Source organism: Passer montanus, unplaced genomic scaffold (assembly GCF_014805655.1).
Source record: "Passer montanus isolate IOZ18808 unplaced genomic scaffold, ASM1480565v1 scaffold58, whole genome shotgun sequence".
Taxonomy (NCBI): Eukaryota; Metazoa; Chordata; class Aves; order Passeriformes; family Passeridae; genus Passer; species Passer montanus.
In genome coordinates this window covers 4025784-4050885 of record NW_024370816.1, presented here as the reverse complement: position 1 = coordinate 4050885, position 25102 = coordinate 4025784, and the positions used below count along the sequence as shown (strand labels likewise).

Genomic DNA, 25102 nt, shown 5'->3' with positions numbered 1-25102 from the left:
ATTTGCTTCCCTGACTCATGGAAGAGCAGCTCACCTGCTTTTGGACACCATAAATGCTTCCTGCCCCAAATTCAGTCAGCACTGCACTGCTTGGACAGGATACTCTGCAGACAGCATCAAATGACCAGCAAGTTTCCCCACACATTTAGGGTACAGGATATGCACATTTCCCAGCATGTTTTCCCAAGAGTCCCAGGACTTTCTGTGTAAGCTGGGTTGGTGCAGCTCTAACACATTCATCAGACAATTCTGCAGCACTGTATCCACAGCAAATCCAGCAGAAACTGAATGCACTGGGCTTGAGGGTGATCCAGCTTCCACAAATACATTGTGGAGGAGGTTTTACAGTGAGTATGTCCCTACCAAATAAAATATCCTGCAAATGATGTGGATGCTGTCCCCTCCTCCTCTCTCCCAAGGAGCTGTTCACCTGTAAAAAGCTGGAAGGGCCTTTTTTGATCAGGTCACATCACGGTTTTCCCCTGGACCAAACAACAAGAGCTCAGCACTTCTAATTGTTCCCTTACTCCACAACCCTGCTCTATCCCCAAGAATAAGAGACAGGGCTCAAACTCTTCAGATGAAACTAAAACAAACAACAAATGCCAAAACTGTACTGCCTTTGGTTTTTTTAAGAGACTGCCTTTTTCATTATTACTTCACTGGCACACAAAACAAAACACAAATTACGCATTGACACCCACTTTTCTGCACTGTGATTACTAACAAGTATCACTAAAAACAAAGTTGAAAAAATGCAGGCTGTGGGCTACTTATTCTCAATTAATCTAGAGATGAAAACCAAGCTGGTTAAAATCAATTACTATCCATCTTTTTTCAACTGTTTTCCTTAAAGCATCTGGTTTTCTTCACAAGTCCATATTCCTCAGCTACATGTATATCATTCTAACTTTTATAGCTTAAATTTAATCTGTATTTTCTCCCAAGCCATAAAATTCTAGACTATCCATGATACACAAAAAGCCAAGAGAAACATCCATGCATTCTTAAGCACTACACTTCTATGATTTGTGAGAAGGGAAGGAAGTGTAACCTCCTAGGATTTCCTGTGCATCCTGTCATGTATTTAAAAAGGCTGGAGATGATGCTGACAAGATCAGGCAGCCTGTTCCTCTGAAGGGGATATTCTAAGTTGCTCAGAGAGGTACACAAGCCAGCAAGATCAAAAATAGGCTCAGAAAAGAGAGTTCTGTTCTATTGAGACAGTTCTCTTGGGCTTTCCTGTCGTCTCCAGACATTTTCACCTCTTTAAATCAGTGTGAGAGGAGGAAGGCAGGGCCAGCTTCCTTAGAGCCTCAACGTTTGTATATTCCTGTACATATCCCACTGTCAATTTTTATAATTTCTCACATTCTGAACCAGAACTGGGATGGACTGAGAGATAAAGCACAGAAGAGTCAATGTGAATGTAACCAAGTCTGCTCTCCAGGATGGCTGCTCTTTTCTCAGCTGACTGCTTACCTTACTGTCAGGTTATTATTATTACCTTTACAAATTGAGCCACACACAGCATTCCTACAAAGCAGCCAGGATTATAGTTTCCAGATAGAAAAGAAAAGCACAGATAATTTATCCATGCCTTGTTCCTTATCTACCTCGTGGGACATAGTACAGAATTAAACCCTAGTACAAAATTAAACCCTAGGAGTTCTTATGCTCCTTCTGTGTTCCAATCACTTCATGCCAGAGCAATCATTTCTGTGAATCACAGATTTTGAAAGTGCTACAAACATGACACTCCCAAAATAAGAGCACCCCTGACCCAGCCATGTCTCAGTTAGAATTTAGGGTGAGAAACCAATGCTGTGTGTTCCAAGCATTTATGCAGACATTTATGCATTTATGGCAGCTGCCATGATTTAACAGTCTGACCATAAAAGCTATTCTTATAATATTTAGCAGTTCTTGGGCTGTCTGCAGAAATTTATGGCTGCATATTCATATGACATAATAGAACAAGAGTGCAAATTCTTTCTTGGGTTTGTACAATCCCTGCTCCGAATCAGCAGCCCCCAAACAGGAGAGACAGGACTAAAAATACTGGTATCCAACAGAATTTTGGAACCTATTCTAGGTATGACGTTGCACCCCATGCATTCTGTTGGGTTTTGGAGGAAACTTGAATTAATTTTGCTGTGTTGATCCAGTTCTTCAGCAGCCAGACATGGCACACTGTCCTTACCTATGCTTTGATGAGTGTTGGGATGTGAGCAGCAATGCATTTACAGACTGGATCTTTATGCTGAAATTCTGGATTTTGCAGTATTCTTGACAACAGGTTATTAAATCCATGCCCACTAAAAGCAAGGGAAGAAGTTCCTGACAGCTTTCCCCTGTGGTGTAAATGATGGGTCTATTTGCACTGGAAATTTCCACAGCAGTGGCTCTTACCTGTCCAGAAGAAGCTCCAGCACTGCCCTGGGAGAAGCAAAGGCCCTGTATGTTGCAAGGAAGATGCTGATGTAGGAAAAATCCGCATCTCCAAAAGCTGTGAGAAGGTTCTCCACCAGTTTCTCCAAAGTTCCAGCTTTTATAGCCCTGATCTTGGATGTTTCATACTGCCTGACAGTGTGCTCTGGGGGTAACTGGTCTCCTTCACCCTACAAAAGGAAACAAAAAGCACAAAAATCAGGCAGGAGACAGGTCCCTGACACAGATTAAATCCTATATTTGCACAGGAATTGGCCATCACCAGTTACTAAACAATTTTGTCAATTTTTGGTGCTCTCCAAGCACCAAATACTGTATCAAATAATGGAGTTTTTAAGTAACTTTATTTTAAAACATTTCTCTGACATGCTCAAAAAAACATTTTACAGTGTGACCACTATCAAGTTAAGTCATGATTCCACCATATATTATTATCTAAAAGACAATCCATCATCTCACAAAGAGTAATATTACTGAAGGAAATAAAAGTGGTAATTCAGTGTTTCATTTAACTTCTGAATAAACATGAAAACTGACCATAGCTTAAGCACTAGCACTTGTGATTCCCTTGCTGAAAATAAAATTTTTGGGGTGTCACACAGGACCCAAGGTCAGAACACATTTGGTGCAAAAACATTTCAAGATACTTTTGCAAGGAGGGCGTCAAACTCATCTTGCAAACAAGGCATTCCAACATTCCCATTTTCTCTTAGAGATTCCACCTGGCACAATATTTGTCCATAAATCTAGAATTTGGGATTGTGTGTGGCTATGTTTTTTAAACAGCATTTTAAATGCTCACATCCTGCTTTGATTCTGAAAGAACATTTCCTTAAATTGTGTCATTATTTAGAGGGCAGTTCAGAAAAGTATTTTCGTGACTATTTTGTAAAGTATGTGGGGAAAAAATGGCATTATAAATAAAAAAGGTCCAATATTTACTCAAACACCTTGATACTGAGGGCACAGACTGTTAATGACAGTGACTACCAACCCTGGCTCAGGATACTGACAAAACACAAAGGAAAGAAAATAATCTATTAGGAAGATAATTTAAAGAGATACCCCACCCACTTCCTATTTACATCACTACCCTCCACTGCTTTGGAATTGTTTCTAATAGACATCCTTTTCAGTTTTAAACAATATAGATGTCTTTAACATCATTGTAAAGTTCTGTCACAAATATTATTTACAAAGCTCTGCTATCTCATTTCCCAGCTTCATGAGATCCAACAAACCCTTGCTGCAACATTAAAATACAACACTACTGTCTGTATTCAAAAAAAACCCAAAACAGACTAGACAGGGAAATACTTTGCTACATTTTGTTCCATTGATGTTTAAAAGGTGAATAACTTGTAATGTGTCTGATTTAAAGGTGCAAATGGAAATATACAAATTATAAAAATGAACTAAAAGTGTATCTGGAATTACATCTGACACTGTCATTACAGAAAAATTATTAACAGGTATGTCACCACTATGTAACTCTCTTACATTCAAATTCTCCTTAAGCAAAACTTGATTGCATTTTAAAAAATTGCAATTTTCTTGCTAACTCTTCATCTTACAATTGTGATACACTTTTGAAAATAACTAGTTACACAATACAACCCCTTTCAGACAGGGAACAAAGTCTGTACCACTGTATTTAACAATTTTTGATCCAGCAGACTGCCCCATCACAGTGTAATCGTTTATGGGCATATTTACTCAGGGCACATAAAACCCTCTCATTCTCCCATGTTAGTATATTCAAAACAAGGGCAGAATCTGCTTCCAAGACTGATACACACACAGAATTTTCCATTAATTGCAACACTACAACTTCCCCAAGACATCATGTTGGGAGAATGTTAAAAAGAAACAAAACCCCCCAAAAAAATCCCACTAAAGCTAAACAAAACCAACCCAGTTTCTGAAAAACCTAAAACTTTGTCAGCAAAATATCAGACTGTTAGAAATCATTGTGAGAGTTCTGGGATTGCTTGTATTTGTATTATTTTAGCAATTCTGCCTGGAAGTTTAAAAGGAAAAGGGACTTGGCAGACAAGCTCAATAACAGGCTTTGAGAACAAGACCTTGTGGGCTGCGTTTCATGCTAACAGGAAACTGCTCAGTCTGGATTTAATCAAGAGGGCATCTCTTCACTGACACAACCAGGCTACCCAAAGGCAAAGGAGTTTTCATGTTTGCTTTGGAGCTCTCTGCTCAGAGGAACACTCTACTCACTGCCATGAAAAAACGCTCCTAAAGCTCTCTGCAATTTCTGACAGGGGTGTATGGTGACCACTGCTAGTGGTACCAACAAATGACACCAGTTTTGCACTGTTTTGTGCACCCAAAGAATAAAAAAAGCTCTCCAGCTCCTCGTTGTCTCCTTCAGCACCATGTCCAGTGGTCTAAGAGGGACCTAGACATCTCAGGGCTTCAGTAACATTTTGTTTGTCCTCTAAAACAAACAGATATGGCATTTTATAATCTAATTTATGCCTTTTAAAATCTCATTTTGATTTTTCAGGCAACAGACTGTAACCTTGATAATCTGCAAGTGTAAGTGATGAGCAAGTAGCATCCTACAAGACAGAGAGCATCTTTCAAAAGCAAACACAGAAAGATTAAATGGAGGTACATGCTTGAAAATCCTTATTTTCTGAGGTTGTGTGTGTACTGATGTAGTGTAATTCCAACAACTTTACTAACCCTTGGCTGTACCTTCAGGGGGGCCCACTGTCTTTAAGGTGATCATCTTACAGCTCTACAGCACTAAACATTACCTACGTACACAGTTCTTGGTGAAACAGGAGACTCCGTGCCCACCAAAACACATCCAGGCTGAAAAGCTTCCTCCAAACACTACCTGTTAAGCTCCAGTGGGAATGGAAACTAACTATAAACACCACCAGCACCTAAATAAATGCTGCAGCCTAGCAAGAGCAATCAGAGAGTCAAGAAAAAAAGGAAAGTTAAAACTCTGATCAGCACAGAACCAGGCTGCTAGCCTAACACACATGCAGAAGTGCAGTCATTGTCTTAGAAATATCACTGGAAAGAATTGCTCTCACCCAAAAACCCCCACTGCTCTGCACAGGTTTTTTCCAATGCAAATATTATCTGTTGAGATTCTGTAAGTGAGAATCGTGGAATGGAGTCAATCTAATTGTTTCTCATTACGCAGACTGGAAAAAATACTAAAACAACTGGGATGAACAATAAGCAAAGGAGGTAGAAAATATTCTTCACACTCAGTCATTTGAAACATTACCACTCCACTATAGATTTGTTTTATCAGAAATTCTGCAGTTATTTTCAGGAGTATCTAACTAGCACTTTAAATGCATTTTTACCAATTTTGACAGATTTTAAATGCTCTTCACTTTCCTTGAATCTTACAGCTTTTCCAGATGGAGAGTTTTCCACTCTGTTTTTATTAACTTACTGGACAGACACCCTGTGCTAGAATAAAAGTGCCTCAAGTGCAGTAACTTGTACATTAACTCAAAATAAAGCACTCTAATCAAGATTCCCACTGTTTGTCTAAATATGAGTCTGCTTTAAACTTCTGAAAGTAGAAATTAGATGATCCTTGTGATTTTAACCTTTTTTTTTTCCACATTGCTTCCTTACACACAGGTTCTCCAACACATGTCTTTAATATCTACATTCATCCTTGGGGGAAATTTTTAAAAAGGGGGGAAAAAATCAAATGGAATTTGAAAAGCTGAATTATGGTACTCAAAAAGCTCCAGAAATATAAGCATGCATGTCAGTCTAAGAGAAGAAAAACCTCAAATACCCTTCATTGACCATGCAGACACACATCACTGAAGAAAACAGCAAGACAGATGACACAGAGGTTGTTTAGCTGTCTCAGTCAAGTATTGTGGTAAAGAAAAACAGCAAAGACATGAACAACTTTGGTGGCAAAGCGTTTCCTTCCAACAAAGACCTCGATGGAGTTTTTAACTGAGCGGAGGAAGCGCTGCAGGACAGACAGACAGCCAGACCCACAGCAGCTGACATTCATCTGCGCCACTCCCAGCTCCGCCGCAGGACCGCCAGCAACAAAACCCTCGGAGAAGTGGCGATTTTGCCCAAACAATGCCACATAGCAGTGCCTGGGTTAATCTTATCAAACAGTGCCACAAATATTTCAAGCGTTTTTGGGCCAGGCCGTGCCCATCCCCGCCGCCCCCGCCCTCAGCTCTGCGGGCCCGGCGGAGTCGGAGCCCTGCGGGTCCCAACGCTGCTCCGGGCCCAGCGGCCGGCACAGAAAACAGTCTGCATGAGGCAAAACTGCGGATTTGGGGCAGAATTTCCAGCCTAGGAAAACTTCATGCCCAGCTGCCAGCACAGAAAACAGCCTACATGGGGCAAAACCGCGAATTTGGGGCAGCCTTTCCAGCCTAGGAAAGCTCTGTGCCCAGCTGCCGGCACAGAAAACAGTCTGCATGAGGCAGAACTGCGGATTTGGGGCAGAATTTCCAGCCTAGGAAAGCTCTGTACCCAGCTGCCAGCACAGAAAACAGCCTACATGGGGCAAAACCGCGAATTTGGGGCAGAATTGGCAGCCGAGGAAAGCTCCATGCCCAGCTGCCAGCACAGAAAACAGTCTGCATGAGGCAAAACTGGGAATTTGGGGCAGAATTTCCAGCCTAAGAAAGCTCAGTGCCCAACAGTCTGCAGGGGCAAAACTGCGAATCTGCAGCAGAATTTCCAGCCTACGAAAGCTCTGTGCCCTGCTGCCAGCACAGAAAACAGCCTACATGGGGCAAAATTGCAAATTTGGAGCAGAATTTCCAGCCTAGGAAAGCTCAGTGCCCAACAGTCTGCAGGGGCAAAACTGCGAATTTGGGGCAGAATTTCCAGCCTAGGGAAGCTCTGTTTCCTGCTGCCGGCACAGAAAACAGTCTGCAGGGGCAAAACTGCGAATTTGGGGCAGAATTTCCAGCCTAGGAAAGCTCTGTACCCAGCTGCCAGCACAGAAAACAGCCTACATGGGGCAAAATTGCAAATTTGGGGCAGAATTTCCAGCCTAGGAAAGCGTGGCTGGCAGTGCAGGCCTGGGTGGCCAGCGGCGGATGTCCTGCAGACAAAGGCAGATGCTTTTATCCTACAGTGCACTTGGAAATGAAATGAAATAAAATTACGCCAGAGCTCTCCACAGAACTCTCTCCACTTCAATAACTCTCATTTCCTCGTTTTGGATACTGTTAAAAAAACAAACAAACAATAACAATACCAAACCAAACAAAAACAAACATAAACCAAACAAAAGAAACAAGAAACACCAAAACACCCACGCAAAGCCATAATTCTGCATACTGACTGCACCCAACTCAGACGCCAAAATAAGTTTATGAACTCTTTGCTAAACTCTGAAAAGGAGGGGTATTCCTGGATTTCCAATGCGCCGCCTTTTTCCTTTCCTTTCCTGCCATATAAATACCCATTCTTGGCAGCGACCCAGAGTTTCCAGGACCAATTAATTCCCTGATCATGACACAAAAGGTATTCTTGTTTTCTCCGAGCTCACAGCCTGGCTGGTATCTGTCTGAAGCACTGACAAACAGTCACAAAAGCTGTGGGGCATATTTGGAGGGGAAAAAGAGAAAAGGAAAAAAGCTTCTTACACAGATGCTGCTGCTCAGTCAGAACCTTTTCACTCAGACACCTTGCAGCGACTTAAAGCCACTCTGGGCAAAATAAGAAACAAGTTCTGCGGTGCTGAGCTGTACAATCTCACACTTTCTGAAGCAATGCAAATTTTGACTCATTTGGATATCGGTGAATTTTGTGGGACCAGCTCTACATCAATTAAAGCAAAAGTAAAGAAGCCTAATTCACAAATCACCTCTCCCTGCACGCATCTAAAGGAGTTTCAGCAAGTGCATTACTAAATTGAGTCTTCAAAGACCTTTAGGTTAAAATGGCTTTGTGCAGGTCTTATAAGTGTTGGAGCTTATCCAGCCCTGGGAACATAGAAATTCAGAATTTACCTGCTCAGAAGCATCTGTGCAGCAAGGAATGTAGCCATATTATTCACAGAGAATCAAGTCACCCAGGAGGTTCACTGTGCAGCATACAAGGTTTTTAAAGAAAAAAAAAATCACCTGAACAGCTCCAGATCTCCATCTCTATCTTGTATAATTTATGCATTTACCTTTTCGTTGCTTCCTACCTACAATAAGCTCCCTCTCACCTCTCTTGCTAGAAAGACTTTTACCAAAACCAATACAAGGCTTCTCACCCTCTTCTGTCATCTGACTTGGTGTCATCACTGAGTTAACCAAACCTGAATCATCAGATTATTGATGTTTCTTTTTTGTTTGTCATGTTTCACAGATCTGCAGTTCACCACAACCCTGTTCCCTCTTAGGCATGCCAGGGATGTATTATTTTCATAACTTGTATTATGAAATATTCCTTGTGGTGGTTTTGATTGGACACTGAAGCTTAGCAAGTTCCTAATTTTAAACTGAAAAGAAAAAGAAACCAGTAAGTCAGGTAAGACTCTTAGTCATGTGCATCTTACATTGTTGGAGGTATATCTGTCATCAAATGACATTTGCTACAAACACTCTTGTAATCCAGTAAAGAAATGTGTCCCGTACTAAGTACCTTTCCAAAGTCCTTCTCTATTAGAAGAAAATTATTTGTAAAACACAGTATCCTTCTCTCTTCAGTGCCCAGAAACAGCAAAATGTCCAATCTCCAAACCGAGCAGTAAATAAATATTCAAAATAATAAAGAGCCAAGTGAACAGAGCACCAGGATGAAGGCAAGGAAATGGGTTTTAGTGCCCATTTTGGCAGTACCATCAGCTCTTTTTCTAAAATATTCTGACTTCTGGAGCCAAAGGAAGTATTACACAGTATCTCCCTGAGAGAAGAGCTCTACACAGCCACCTGGGACTTGCACAAAGCAAGCAGTAATTAATTGTGAAAACTACTAACAGCTTTTCCAGGTATGGATTACAGAAGGTCCTTAAGGAGGTAAAGGCAGCTGGGGCAGCTCCCCTTTGCCCCAGAAACAGTAATTACTGCTTCTGCTCACAGCCTTTATCTTAACTCCTCTTCCTCCTTCCCCAAACTCTCACAGCTTCAAAAGCTTCCAAAGCACCCAGGAAACCCTTACTGGGACCATAAAGGAGAAGAGGTGCTGAGCAAAGAAAACAAGTATAAAAGGTGGCAGACAGCTCTGAAACAGCTCCTTGTGATTCTGGTTATAGATTCCAGGCACAGGTACAGTGCACCTGCCATCTGACGAGTACTGACAGGCTCAATCTCATACCACAGCAAATTCTGTATTTATATACAGAAATACTTATAATATTCCTAAGCTGCCTTGATATTAAAAATGACAACTCTATGCCTACCCTAAGAAATGCCAGAGAAAAGCTAGTATTTAAATGTTTGTGAAACAGTGGTCAGAAAAGCCCTTTGCCACGTTTCTTTCATGAAAAATGCTGAAATATGCTGTCATTTTTTAATAAATACCAAATGTAGCAAAAAGAGGGAATGATTTGATATTACCACTAACACAGTCAGACAGATTTCATATGGTATCATGATTTTTGACTTGATATTTGTCCAGTGACAAGTCACACTATTTTTTATCCCATTCCAGAAATGCAATTTAAATTAATTGTGAAGCTCATCATCACTTTCTGCTCAGTCAGTAGAAACAAAGAAGGTCCTGTATGAGGAAGCAGGCAATGGAGCTAAATTCAAAATGGATTTAAGGATGCCACAAGTAATAATTCTGTTGCATAATAGTAGCACAAATGCATATTACATAACCCAAAATGCTTTTATTCATCCTAATTGTATTGTTGGCTTTCCTTTCACACTGTAAAGCTTGTTCAAGCAGCACACAGAAATTAAATTTATACCGAGTCAGGAAATCAGTGTAAACTGCCACTGTATCCAGTGTAAACAAGGCAAGAGTGATAAATTACTAATGTATGAATAGCTGGAAATTAAATCTGTAGGTGAGGGGAGATGACATGCCTTCTGACAGAGGAGAAAATACTTAGCAGAAGATTGATTCACATTTTTAAATAAACTGAACAAGGTATTTTTGTGGAACAACAAATACCCAAGAAATGCTGTTACATGTATCATAGTAATTAATTATTATTAATAATGTGAGCAATCCCTAATGTCAAATTTTTCTAAGCTTTTAAGAAGAAATGGGTTAGCAGTCAGTAACCACTTTTATGACCACAGCATGGAAACATATCTAAACTGCATTATAAACTTCATTTCCACTTCTGTGCTTTTTACTACCTTTTGTTTTGAAACTAAGAGGCCTCTTCAGGGTGGGGTCTGAGTAGAAAAAGCAGTAATAGGAAGCTAATGTTTCCTAATATTAAGTGTTACTAGCTTGAATATTTATTTACGTGCTGAAAGAATCAAAAAATATTAACTCAATCATTAGTCCAGGCCAAACTGCATTTTTACTGTATTATGTAGACATCCCAAGGGATGAAGCATGGTATCTCCTGGTGTTCCTCTCCTGCACACACATCCCCCTACAGAGCCAGGGAGTGACTGTGTTTGGCCACACGTGTGTGTGCAAGCCATGGCCACATCCTTGTCCCAGCTGTACAGGTACTTTATGAGAAATTCTGCATTTCACAGGACCAACAGAGGCTGTGACACCTGAACCACCACACACCTACACGAATTAGTGCATTCTCCTAACTGCAGCACCATGGTGAGCCCTCCTCTTCTGCCCCAGCACAAGCAGTGTGAGCTGGCCCTGACCCCTCTGCAGATACTTGTGTTTTGGTTTAAGAATGCTGTGTTGCACTTGGACTGAAATCCTTAGGCAATGGACGTAAATCAAAACACATAATTACGTGGAGGCATTGAGTCAGAATGCAAAGTAAGTATAGCTTGCAAGTAAGGGGGCAAAAAAAAAAAAAAAAGAAAAAAATGCCAGCTATATCAGAAGTTGTCCACATTGGTTTGATTTGTCTTCTTTTTTGAGGGGTTGTTGTTTAACTACCCACCAGGAGTTAATAGCATACCTCTGCTCTTCCCTGTCCTGTTCTCCCTGACCACCTGATGTTTTCCTGAACAAAGTGCCTGTTTTTGCAGGAAGAATGCAAGCCTCATGCTTTAAGTAAGTGTGCAAGAGTTCATTCACATTTTCTCTGCTCCAGAGAGCCAGGAGCCTGGAGCACAGCCAGAATCAATCCCAAGCACTCCATGGAAGGAATGCAAAGGCCTAAGATCTGCCTTCCAAGTGAAACACGTTGTTGTTACTCATGGGGCACTTCCAACAGCAGCACAATGGGCTGCCATCTCCAAACCAAAGACACCAGCCCTGCCCTAAAGGGTTGCTACTCTAAGAAGCACAAAATGCATCAGAAGTACAGCCAGAGATTACTACAAACCAAGCAAACAAAAGCAGAGGAATATCTTCATAATAATTTTCTTGTTGTATTTGCATGGAATATTAGAGCCAGGTTTCAAATGTACCTCAGGAGCATTCAGTTAATTAATTTATTTTGCACTGAGGACAACAGCTAATCCAGATGAGTACACTGACTTGTTTGCATCCCAACACATCTCTGAAATGTCATGAACCTCATCTGACGAGTTCTATCCACAGGAATCCTCCAAACAACTGAAGGACATTCTGCGCTCAATTCGAGTCAAAACAAAAACCCCATTTCCTCAATACATGCAAGCTTGTGTGGGGCATGAACCATATTTAGGAAGGAATAAACCCCTAGCTAGCTCTAACACGATGATCTATTTCTGCTTTAGGATTTATGGATAGTCCCACGGAGTCACTGGGATCTGGCAGTCTAATGAGATCTACGCCAAGTCTCCAGTTTGAAGCCCAAGGGCTATCTCAAAGCATTCAGTCATTCCGAGATATTTCAATGGAAAATGCCACTTAGTAATAAAAACATGTTGTTTTACTTGCAGAGAGCTCATGCACTCCCCAGAAAGGAAGAAACAGCTACTGACTGGAAGAAAGGGTGAGGCTCCACAGGGAGAAAGGCAGTACAAAGCAGATGAGGGGGTGGGAGGGGAAAAGAAAATAATCCCTTAAACTGCTTTCCAACCAAAAAAGGTGGGAAGAATATAAGAGGAAAAAAATACACTGTAATAACAGGATTGCTCCACACAAGCACTTGAAATGCCTACACCTCCTTAGTGCCACTGTGGCCCAGGGGCAGCACTGGTGGCTGCTGCCATAGCCATGCACAGGACAGCTGTGGAGGTGACACAGAGGAAAAAGTCAGAACTCCATCAGTCTGCAACCCAGAAGAGCACAAGGTTAGTGAGTGTCACCATGCAAAGTGGCACAAAGCTTCACACCTGAGGTGGAGCTGCCAAAATCTCATTTTGATTGCCAAAGCTGCTGAAGGCAAGCTACACTCTGATGTGCAACAGATGGTTTATGCAACTAAACAGAAGTAAATGTGAGAGGCCAGAAAAAAGTCTGCTGGAAGTCCTATCCTCAGAGGTCCCACAGTGGCACACAGACCTGAGGAAAGACCTGAAGGGTTACAGCAGGTAGAACATTACATATTTCAGCACAATGCTTGGAAGTGACAACAAAAAGCAAACAAAAAAATGACTGAGGAGCCCACATGTAGAGTACCCTGCTCTGCTCAAGCTGTCTCGTTTTGAAAGCAGCTGTTGTGAAGGTGAATGGGGGAAAGCAAAGGGCAACCCACACAAGTCCTACTTTTGCAGAGTCTAAAACTGCACAGATGCAAACTTTTGCTTGCATAAAAGCACATAAAAAAGAGCAAGATCTGAACACCCAGAGTTCTCCTTAACCAGGAGGAGGTTGCAGGGCTGCTGGAAAACCAGCCCACGCCAAACTCCTGTACCATGTGACAATATGCCCCTGACACCTCCTGGGCATTAAAGTCCTCATGATTCTTTTGATAAGTAGCTGTGTTCAATCTTATTCTCCCTCATTAAACATTTGCTGCAAAGAAACCAGAACTTTATAAACAGCCACACATAATAATTGTAATTTTAAAGTGAACTAGAGGTTTTCCCTCCTCTAACCAGATGCTATAAAAAGTGAAGAAATAACATGCATAACATTCAGATTAACAAGTCTAAAGGAAAATACTCTTCTCAGCTGCAGGACATGTTTGTTTCATCACTAAATCACAAAAATTAATGTTCTCATTATTTATATAAACGTTCAATCCTTTCTGAATCCTCCTGGACTTGGTTGGACCTGATTACTCTGCCAGCAGCAAGTCCCTTCACGTTAATTACACGCAATGTAACATCACTAATTTCTTTTCTCCCTTGCTTTCAAAACCACCCTGGAGATAATATGTCCCTTCTCCACTCACTGTTTTGAAGGCTTTCCCTATATCCTCCTATTCATTGCCAGAATGGAGCCTCAGTTCTGTGAGGATTTATTGTAAAACTTGCACATCAACCCCAGTTGCACCAAGACACAAAATATAAGAGTCCTCACCTTTTTGGTGTCTCCAAACCCCTCTCCACCTGTGGATCCCCTTTCTAGTTCCCCTACCTTTGAGATGAGGGAACAAGCATCAGGAACGAGTGAGGAGTTACTGTCATCTCCCTAACAGTATTTTCTAAGCTTCACTTCACTCCCCCCTTCCCTGCTGCAATTTAATATTTGAGCTTCCTTTCACAGCTGCTGTTGCATGGGGGGCAAACGCTTCCACAGAACTCTGGACTCTCAGAAGTCCAGGTCTTCTCCCCAGGTGGTTTTAATTAATTCACTTCTGGTCTTAAATTGTTTCCATGTGCTGCTGTGCCTTGCTGAGCAGCTGCTCCTCACTGCATGTGTCACATGTGAAGAAGATATCCATGTGATAACAGTGTGAAGCCACTAAATAAATATTACCATGCAGCTCTGACAGCTAATTCATCTCTCCCCCTTTTTAATGGTTCAAACCCTTCAGCAGCCTCAAAACCCCAGCCTTTCTGAAGTCACATTGTCCCAGAAACACTTTTCCCCCCCATCTCTTTTCCACCTTCCCGATGAAAGGGGAATCTCCCAAACCCAGGCCACAGCACTGGGGCTGAATTTCAATCCCTACTTTTGTGCTGTGTTACATTACAACATCCAACACAGTCAGTCTGCAGCCATGCTTTGAAAGTTATTTGGGTGAAAGGTGCTGTAAGAATGTAAGACCATTATCACTTCACTTGGATATGTTTCTTCTTTCCTTGCAGTCCCTAAATTGTCACCTGTTGGTGGCATGGTGCTAAACTGAAGTACAGTATTCACACATTAGCATGAGTTCAGCTTGGTCCAAGGTAAAAGGATTTCCATAAACAGTAAATGGATTTCCATATCCAAAACATAGAATTCCTCACTATGGCTTTAATACTTTATTTAAATTTAAAAAAAATAATGAAACACATATCCTCATAATCTATAAAATTATTATTTCATAAGGTGTAAAAACTTAACATAGACTCTATAGTTGAGCCCCACATGCTAGAGTGCCACACAGGAAGAATTAGAAGTCACTTCTGAAGAGCTTGTCTGGCCACTGAACATAGTGCTTTTTGGGGTGAATCAAGGGCAAAAGTACTTTTGGGAGACTGCAGGAGCAAACCAAAGAGAACAGCTGGTGAGCTGCTCAGCCCTTCAGGAATGAGGTTCCAATTCCCTCTAGGAATCATCTTTCACAGTCTCTGATATCTTAATGTGGTATTAACACTAAGACACACCTTTTGCCCTGTTTTACAAGACACTACACAGTGACTACACAAAGGCAAGGAAGAGCAGGATCCACACCGAGTTGGCATTTATTTAGCCCTGTTACACAAAATAACCCTGTTTTCTCCAAGGGGCTATGCCATGATCTGACTACTTTGTGCTGGCTTCTTCACACAGGTGCATCCCCTTACAGTGCTGGGTAAAGCACTTTTAAATTATATATTTTAAAAACAGCAGTAGTAGAAGATGCAACTTCAAAGCATGCATTTACACACATATTTTTAATTAGCTTTACCAAGGTTAAATTTAAATCCAAGTGTGACTAACGTACATGAAATGTTTCAGCCTGTTCCTTAAATGAAGGCATCAAAACCCAAACAGTGAAACTAATGGTTTCTCCAGGGCTGTTCTCTGTACAACATCTCAGGCCAGTTCATGTGCTGCACCTCACAGGCTTTCCGATGACACATAGCCACATTCCTTGCCAACTCTTCCTTAACCCAGCAAGTGACCTACATCTAGCATTCGGAAAGAAAGTGTCAGTTTCTTTGGAGAGCAAACAAAATTTGGGGCTTATTCCTTTCACTTACTGCTTCTTAAAAAAGCAAGCAAAGTAACACTCAGTGATGGCAGCAGCAAGACAGTTAAGGCACTGGAATTTAGGGAGAACCTGCAGCATCCAAGTAGCACAGTTTAAAAAAACAGTCATCCTGGCTGTCAGAGGAATTCCCAGGGGAAAGCAATTACAGCACAGCATGTCATTCTAATCCTGCATGTCACAGGTAAATGCCAAGGGCAAGTTTTGTCCATGAGCAGGCTGGCTGGGAGATATCCAGAATGCAAATACACACGAGTGCAGCAACAGAACAGTCTCCAGCAGCTTTACTCAAAAGGCTCCCTTAACTCTTGTCATTCCATTTAATATGAGAATCCTTAGCAAGAGATGCCCCCGCACAGCCCCAGGAAGGGAAGCTGCCCACGTCTCTCTCTCGTTCCTCATGGCTAGGATATCCCATCCCTAACTCAGCCTTCATAACACCTCAGGATGAGAGCACTGCCACCCTGTCACGCTTTGGCAGCTTTGAGTGAGAGGTTTTACACTCAACTGAGAGCATAGCACTGTGCTACAAAGCCAGTCACCTTTCTAATTATGCATTTTGGATTTGGAACTGGCAAAGTAATGGACAGTAATCTTTCAGGCTTCCTTTTTAGAACTCTTAATGGGCTCAGTTTCCATTTTTGAGTGTCTGTTGCACACACAGCCTCTATTAACCAGCTGATGACTGTATCCAAGACTCCTACTGGGGATATCCCTGGAACCTCAACCAGGAAGCCAGGAGAAAAATATTCCATGACAAGTCATTAATAAGGGCTATGAATGGTACCATGGTACTATTATGCCCACAACTGAAGGAAGGACAGGAGGAAAGAGCCTACTCCAAACCAAAACACAAGCTGAGACGTCAAAGCTTTCTTCTGGCTGAGTACATGTCCATAGGTAAAATCATTCAGTTCCCTCGGAATATGCTACTTTGTGGGTCTCCAGCACCCAGCAGGCATCTTCCCCCAAGCAAACCCAATGTGAGCACACCAAATCCTTCTTCCTTCTTCAAGACAGCTCCACAGAGACTTTGGAGTGGACAGCAGCACAGCTCAGTCTCCATAGGAATCCTGTCAGCTCCTTGGGAGCTGCTTTTCTGCTTCTGCCAAACATATGGACAGAACTACACCCTGGCCTTGGTCTGGGCAGTCAGGCCAGGCTGAGGGAACCTGATTTAGCAGAGGGAGTCTGCTTTAGCCAAAAGTGACCAACACATGCTCTCAATCAAGAGACAAAAAAGCAAGCTACAGCAAGGACAGTGATCAGCCAAGCCCTGCCTGCTGCTTCCACAGGAAACTGCACTCGACCAGAACATCTGGGATCTAAGGGCAAGATGAAAAAGAAATCACAGAGCTGGCTCAGAAGGGCACATGAGAGGGCAGGAGCAGGCTCAGAGAAAATGTGAGGTTTTGCTTCTTCCTAAATGTTGGTGATTCCAGGCACCACTTAAATCTCAACCCATAGTTAGGAGGTCTGTGCTGGAAAGAAAGAAATCCAGACTAAAGCTTCTCTCCTGACATATTGATCAAGTCAGAGAGATGGTAGTGTCCCAGGTCCCAACTGGGATACAGATTAGTTAGCCACAAGTTTTTGCAATGTTTTTCCTTTCTGAGCTCTCCAGCACAAACTTCCTGCCAATGTGTGTGACTGTGGATGTGTTTAGAAGCCAAACTTGTGGTCACATGCAGTTTTCAGTGCAAGGCAATCACTCGCACTAAATTAAAAAAAAAAATAAATTAAATTTTAAAATTTCTTTCTAAAACACCACAAAATTCCCAGAAAAGGTAATTATCAAATAACAGTAGTGCTAAGAATACACACTAATATTAAGTGATAGATTTGCTACTTTTCAGTTTTTCCCTCTTTCAGCATTTTAAAGTATAGAAAAGCACCCTTCTAACAGCAGATCATTGACAACTTTGGAAGAACTGTTCTGCTATACATCCAGCATTATAATATTAAAGACATTTTAAGACAAGGTATGTTTTGGATCCATCTCTGCCTGAACAAACCCCAGAGCCATAAGTTCAACTGTAGCAAAAAAGAGAAAGCAAAAGTAAAAAGCAGGTTTCTAAAATCTCCTCTAGATGTGTAATCCACGCCTAATGAAGCCAGGCAGCCGGGCCATAAGTGACCAGACTATTTATCTGTTATCTGGATATTTAAGACTCAAAGGAAGAGGAGTCCTTGTCATCCATCAGTAATGCAAGACACTTGATGGCGAGGATGGACTCTGAAAGCTCAGCAATCATTTCAGGTGTGGGGAATCAGCACTGAGGCTTGGGGAACTCAGGTCCTGGCTGCATTTCCTGTGATTGCCCCACTAAATACACATTGTAGGTCTCTTCCTCACTCCTTCCCAGATTAAGGACTCTGATAGGAAAGACATTTGCAGGCATTCAGGAGCCCTATTATATCAGCCCCTCGTGTCTGAGCGGCTCATTCCTCACCTTCCCTCCTCTCCCCGGGCTGGATAGAGATGGCCCATCCCTCCCTAACTCCTGCCAGGGGGAGATAAAGCACTCCAGCCGCTTAACACCGACAATAGTCACTTCAGTATTGCTTTTGTTTTAGTAATCTTGTCCACTCGCCCACACCACAGCCATGCCTCTGCCCTTCCTGCACCACTCCCCCCCATCTCTCCAGGTACTTCTGCACCCGCTTCTTTTTCCCTTCTCTTCAGTTGTTTACTGTTTCCATAGATCACGGGCTGGAGTTCACCTCCCCAACCATTTGCACTGTCAGCACACTGCTCCTGGCCACAGAAATTCAGGTATTTAGCGGCTGATCCACTCTTACAGCCTCTGTCTGGTGTCCTTTCCTACTTCTGGCTACAGTACGACTCAGATGTCTCTGTCATTGCACGGGTACCTGGCTGTCAGTTCAACACCAAAGACCCCCCCAGAACATTTGTCTCTTATGCTCAGGTGCCCTTTCTTCACGGACAATAGCAGCATCCTCTTTGACATCCAGCCTCCCTATGGGCTGCACTCACATCCTCAGAGGGAAGCTGAATCCCATTTTTCAGGTTCTTTCTGAAAATAAAGTTTTAAAACACGATATTCTCTTTCTAACCACACCATTCAAATTCCTCGCTGTGCTCCCAAACCTTCCCATCCCGTTACCAATATGCCTTTTTCTCTAGCCTGACATAATGCCATTCAAACTGATGACTGTCCACCCCAAATCCTCCTTTTCACCTCTTCTGAGTGTGTGCCATCCGTATGTACAAATCTCTACTTCTCCATCCTTTTGTCTCACAAAGATGTCATGCCATGTATCTCAGCTCCATGCTTGCTCCTCTCTCTCCAGAATCCTGGAGACCTCTCAAAATCTATCCTGGAGACACCAAAACCCACTTTGTTTTTAAAAAACCCACATTCATGCTTTCTGTGGTTGAATCCTTTGTGTTTGGGAGGGATTCTCTCTCAATATTTCTAGAAAGTACACTTGACTTTTGAAGCTTCGATACCAGTCATCAGCTAAGACATATGTACAGACAATCCTCTTTTAATATCACATCTGCACATTCTTTTAAGTCTAAACAGTGCTTTTGTGCAGCATCTCTCACAGTACTGAGCTCCCACTAGAGCTTTTAATATTCCCTAATACTCTAGTGCTTAAAGTCTTAAGCTTCACTAAATATTTAGTGACTAATAATTATGTGGTGACAAAAGCAGTGGCTATTATTGGCATCCTTTGATGTTTAATATTAAATTTAAAGCTAAGAAATTCAGTGATTATCCAAAAGCTTTACACTACTGTAGGTTTCAGAACTGCTGATGCCTGCTTAAGTCGCAGCCTGTTTCTCTTTTGTTAGCTGTAGAAGTTTGAAACACAAGAAAGGCATTTCTGTATTTCAGTAGGCAAGTGTTTATGGTGCTGTAGTTGGAATCTTATGATTGGCCTTTAAACAATCCATTCTCTCATTACAGGGCCAACCATTCCGTGACCCTGGATGGGTTCTTAGGATGGAGAATCTTAAGGAAGGTTTGTTAGACTTGACCTGCCACAATGAGCCCAGTGCTCCAGAAGGGGTCATACTGCTAAGTGGACTTTCACAGGACACAAACTGACACTGAGAAAAAGTTTTTTAAAAAGTAAATCCAGGCATGCATATGATCAGTAAGTGAGTTACTATGTTTGTTATTGAAGGCTCAATACTTGCTGATGTACAAATAGGTTGCTGACCTTGAGTCTCCAACCTAAGCCTGACTTAGAGCACCATAAAACAAAATTAAGACCAACATTGCTAAATCCAACACTTTGTTAATTTAGTGCTAATGAGTTTCAAAGCATACAAAAAAAAAACTCATAAGCCCTTATAAACTCCAGATTAAAAAAAATAAAAAATAAAAACATCACCTGATGACAGTCCTAAAAGAGACAATTTGGCTCTTCAAAGCCAAACTGCTGGGGGCAGGGATGGCTCTTCATAAATAATGCTCTGGGTTAGAGGCTATTTATTGATTTCAGGACCACAAAGAAAGCCATTAATAAAACAAGATCACAAGAACAGCTTAAAATACTTTATGTTCTGAAGAGCTTAAGGGAAACAAACAGCCCATATGTTCCAAAATATTTTAAAGTAACATACACAAGATTTGCGGGTTTCTGCTCGTGAAAGAGACTAGACTGGAAGCTGAAGTCACAGATTTATGCCCGGAACAGGTGTGGATTTCTGACACATTGTCTCTTTCCCCACAAACATTCTGACCTCAAAAAGCCAACAGGAGCCACAGGAACCTGACAGTCACTGCCCTGACCTTACAGTCCCTGGTCCTCCTGTTGGGATGGGCAGCATCAGCTGTGGGATGACCACAGGAACATACAAGCTCCCTTCTTCTGAGAACAGGACCAAGGCCTGGCAAACTCCTTCTATTACAAGGAACAACACAGCCCAAGCAGGCAAAAAATTTCAGACTTCTTTTTGTATTCAAAAAACAGACTTTTCTAAACTTTGTTTATGGGACACAGACAAACGCAAAATGATCTTCACCTCTTACACAAAACCAGCTGGGAAAGTTGCAGGAGCTCAGATATATGTGGTAGCATTTTTCCTGGTAAAAACAGGAGGCAGAAAGGGGAAATCTGCCACTCAAAGGAAGCAGATTCGAAATTATCTGTTCTGATTAGTACTTTGTGTACTTCTTGGAAACACGGGGAGAGACTCTAAGCACTATCTGTATGCAGGACAGAATTTGCTTATTTCTCCTGACTCTGGTTTCAGCTCTGCTGTATTGCTTCATGTCACAAGAAAATGACTGGATATAAATCTCAGGGCAGTTTTAAAAGCCTTTAAAACACCAACATGGATACTACATCAAGCCAACTTCTTATATTACTGCCTTTGATCCCAAAGGAAAAAAAATAAACATAACAAAATACTATGAAAGTTACAGGCAGCTCCTGCAGACCTGGCCCCAGCTGCACTGATTCCAATGAAGTGAGGACATTTTTTATCAGCTGGGGACTTGGCCTGATAAAGGTAAAGGCACTCAGCAGCATATCAAATCTACTGTGTGCATTTAAGCTCATTTCACTTACCATTAAAACCTTTGTGCTTTGAAAAACACTACCGAGCTGTAATTCTTACAGAAATGCAATTAATTTCTCATCTGGCTAAAAAAGCAAAACAGAAATAAGACCCAAACCAACATTCCCTTAAGTTCAGAGGAAGTTCTGCTGACTTTGAGGGACCTTCACCAGTTAAAATAACATAACTATTTGTTTGGCGACCTGAGATAGGTTCCTAAGAGCAGAAACGAGCCATAGTCCAGTCGGAAATAACTGTTAAATGTTCAGCTCCTCGGGCCATAAACTAAGATCCTTATTTCTGCACCAAGAATCACCTGATACAGGCCAGCAGCTGGTCAAATTGTTTTTGCAGGTCAAGAAAAGAGGAAGAGTCAACACAAGGAGAGTGTTATTTCAGATGACCCAGGCAGACCAGTTCAGTGTTTGGTTTGTTTTTTTCTTTAAATAACGAGAGCAGCCAATGCTGGCAGTTAATATTGTAACAATTGCTGTGGAATTCAGCTCCCTGGACGGCTCCGAAGTCCATGGGCAGCCCTCCCCATCACCCCCGTGCCAGCCTCGCTTACCCCCAGCCACCTCGCTCCTTTGTTGGCAGCCTGCTGGATCTGCACTTTTTTAAGGGTGACATTGTAGACAGCTCCGTCTTCTACCTCTTCACCCCCATCCTGAAATGTGGTCTGCCAGGAAAAGGAGAAAGAAAAATGAGATGAAAAAGAAGGTTCTCCCCCTTTCTGCTGACCGCAATCAGTCCCAGGTGCTCTGCTGCTCCCGGCAGAGCAGAGATGGGCAGCACAAAATAAACACGGCAATCAAAGCGATCCAGGGTACCCTCAGGTTGAGGAACACTGGAGATATTCTTGGCAAGCTGTCCTTTCCTGTGGTACCGAGGTACCCGGACTTTCCATTTAACTGTTTTTCCCAGACTAGCACATATTTTAAATAGTTGCATAAAGTCTTCTAAGGAAAGAGTTTGGTTTTGATTAGCAGTCGTCTCTTTCTCCCCCCCCTTTTCTACAGCAATTAATCTCTTTGGCCTTTCATTTAGGGAAAGATTCGCACTTTCAAAACTGCTGAATTCCTTCGGCACACAGCCTTGAATCTTTGAAGCTACACAGCATTTAAAGCACAGCGACATTTTCACTCTCTTGAGAAGGAGGGATCTGAAGCGCCTGTTATCTGCTCTTCTGAAAACCTTATTATTTCAAGAACAAGAAAAAACAAGCAGCTTCAGAGCCGGGGGAAAGGCCGTGGGGAGGGGGCTCAGCACATCCCGGCACCGGGCACGGCATCGCCGGCACGGGACACGACAGCCCTGGCACGGGGCACGGCACGGCTGGCACTGAGCATCGCGGGGCAGCGGGACCCGGGCGGGGCAGGGCACGGCCGGTTACCATTTTCGCTCTCCACAGCAGTTTCATCCTCGGAGGCTCGCCGGGCCTGTTTAGAGTCCTGCCCCCGGGGCGGGACGGACGGACGGACTGACGGGCGGGCAGGCAGGCAGGGGGAGAGAGGCGGCCGCGCTGGCGCCGCCCCGGCCCGGCCCGCAGGGTTTCCTGTCGATGGCCCCGCGGAGCGCCCGGCCCGGCCCGGCCGTGCCTGCGCTGCCCCGGCAGCCCCCGCTCCGCAGCGCGTCCTGCCCGGCTCCCTTCTGAGGGAAGCGCCTCCTCCTCATCTCCCTTCTCTTCCCCTCCTTCCCTCCCCTCCCTGCTCTGCCGCTGCCCGCGCAGGGCGGAGGGGAGCAGCGGCTGCCGCGGGTCAGGTGTCCGGGCTGCCGTAAGGAAGGAATTTTAAGCTGTGCTTAACTTTAAAAACTTACTTCTGCCGCTTGGGAAGTAAGGAAATTGAAGGTTCTAGTAAGCCCTGCCCGGCAGTCGCCGGCAGTGCCCTCACTTTTATTCCGTATCGCTCACAGAGAAGCCCCCGTGAGCCCCTCTGTGGATGCTCTATCTGTGGGCACCTGCATGCCGACACTGCGATCTCAAGACACCCTAAAAACCCCAATAACTTCGTTGCCTCCTGGCTGTCTTCAGTTACCTGCTTTTTGGATTTAAAATAGGGATTATTCAAGTGCACAAATTCCCGTGCAAGGCAACGAAAGTGCTAAGAATTGAAGCAGAGCTCAGACCTCCCAAAGCCCCACACTAACCTCCAGCATGTTCCTGGTTTATTTCCACAGCCTTAGTGCCTGAGGAGCATCGCAGGCTCGGGGGCTGTCAGCACTTCTGCCTCTTAACACCGTGGGGAAACAAGGAACATTATTTTCAGCTACGAAACCAAGACCGAGCCGTGTGGTCACAGGTGCCACATGTGTCATCCTGAAGTGGTCGGGAATAAACAGACATCAGTAGCCTGACTCAAATGTGCTGCACCTACAAACTGAAGTGTAGATTTCCCAGAGTCCTGTGGCTTCTCCTGTAAAACTGCAAAGAGCGTTCTGAATGGTTTAGATTTTGCAAACTGCTCTTCCACATCGTAATTTTAATGTGCAGAAAGCAGAGTGTGCATTGAACCCCTTATGGCCAGCCCAGCAGGTGTGTGAGTACCTGCAGAGCAAATTGCCATTGAACAGGACCAACATACCAGCAAGTGCATATCCAGCCACAAGAAATACAACTCCAAAGCCAAAAAGTTACTCTGAAATAAAAACTTTTTTTGTGTGATGATGTCGTGGTGCCATAGTAAGTGCAGCCATCACTTTTGATGGCACTTACTCTGTTTCTTTACTAAAAAAATGGCAGTGAGTAAATAAGCCAAAAAGTTACTCTGAAATAAAAACTTTTTTTGTGTGATGATGTCGTGGTGCCACAGTACATGCACTACCATCACTTTGGATGGCAGTCACAAAGCAATGGCACTTACTCTATTTCCTTGCTAAAAAAAAAAAATGGCAGTGAGTTAATACAGTGGGAAGGAGCTCCTGTATTTGGTTCAATTTAGCTTCTCTTGAACCACATGTTTCAGACTGGATCCATACAGAACACCTTATGGACAGACAAGCTCAGGACTTTTCCATTCAAGGCAGAGCACAGGCCCTCTCAGAAGTGATGTTCCTGAATCCTCCTGGCCACTGACAGTGACTGAGACAACCTTCAATCGGAAGGAGCAGCAGATGACCTCGTACAGTTTAGCAAGCAGCAGAAAGCTACCATTTTTATTCATTGGAGTTGCCATTAGCCATGAACAGAGTTAGATTTTTCTTCACAGGTTATTTTTAGGGAGATACAGTGCCCAGACTTTAGAAGTATTGAATTGTTTAGATTGGAAACAACCTCTAAAATCACTGAGTCCAATCATGTCACAGTGAAAGGTTACAGAAGGGGCAGTAATCAGACATTCTATTGATAACTGTCTGCCTTGGGAAAAGGATACTTCAAGACCCCTAAAATCTGCCTTACGAATGCAAAAACTGATTCTTTAATACTAGAAAAGAGAAAAAATATATGTAACACTTAATTACATTTAAAGTCCATTATATAATGTACAACCACTTATTTGAGACCAAGAGACAGAGTCTGAATGCACAGGAAAACATGCACAGGAAGACCAACCAGGCTCTGATTAATCTAAAAGATGTTCTGTAAAGATTTCAAGGACAGAAGGAAGCCTGAAAATGAGGAAGAAGAGTCTTCAACTCAGTTTACTAGAACTGCTGGTTTTCTCTTTTAGCAGACTTTAATCACAAAACTGATCTACACCAATGAACCATGCGGTCAACACCATGTTAAACATTTGGTTCTTTCCAAATCATGTTCACATGCAATAACTGCGTTCCTGCCATAATCTAGCCCTGTTCCTGCCCTTTTTACCGAA

The 25102-nt window shown here is 42.8% G+C and overlaps 1 protein-coding gene across 1 annotated transcript in view; it reads right to left on the bottom strand.

The window, feature by feature from the left end:
- Nucleotides 1–22723, bottom strand: part of RGL1 (ral guanine nucleotide dissociation stimulator like 1) — a 54405-nt gene extending 31682 nt beyond the window's left edge. Inside the window, exons 1-3 of the mRNA XM_039726362.1 lie at nt 22684–22723; nt 21859–21969; nt 2413–2621 (exon numbers count right to left, since the gene is read on the bottom strand). Of these exons, the coding sequence (XP_039582296.1) occupies nt 2413–2621; nt 21859–21969; nt 22684–22710 (347 nt within the window). The 5' untranslated portion in view covers nt 22711–22723. The remainder of the gene's footprint in view (nt 1–2412; nt 2622–21858; nt 21970–22683) is intronic.
- Nucleotides 22724–25102: the final 2379 nt, after the last annotated feature.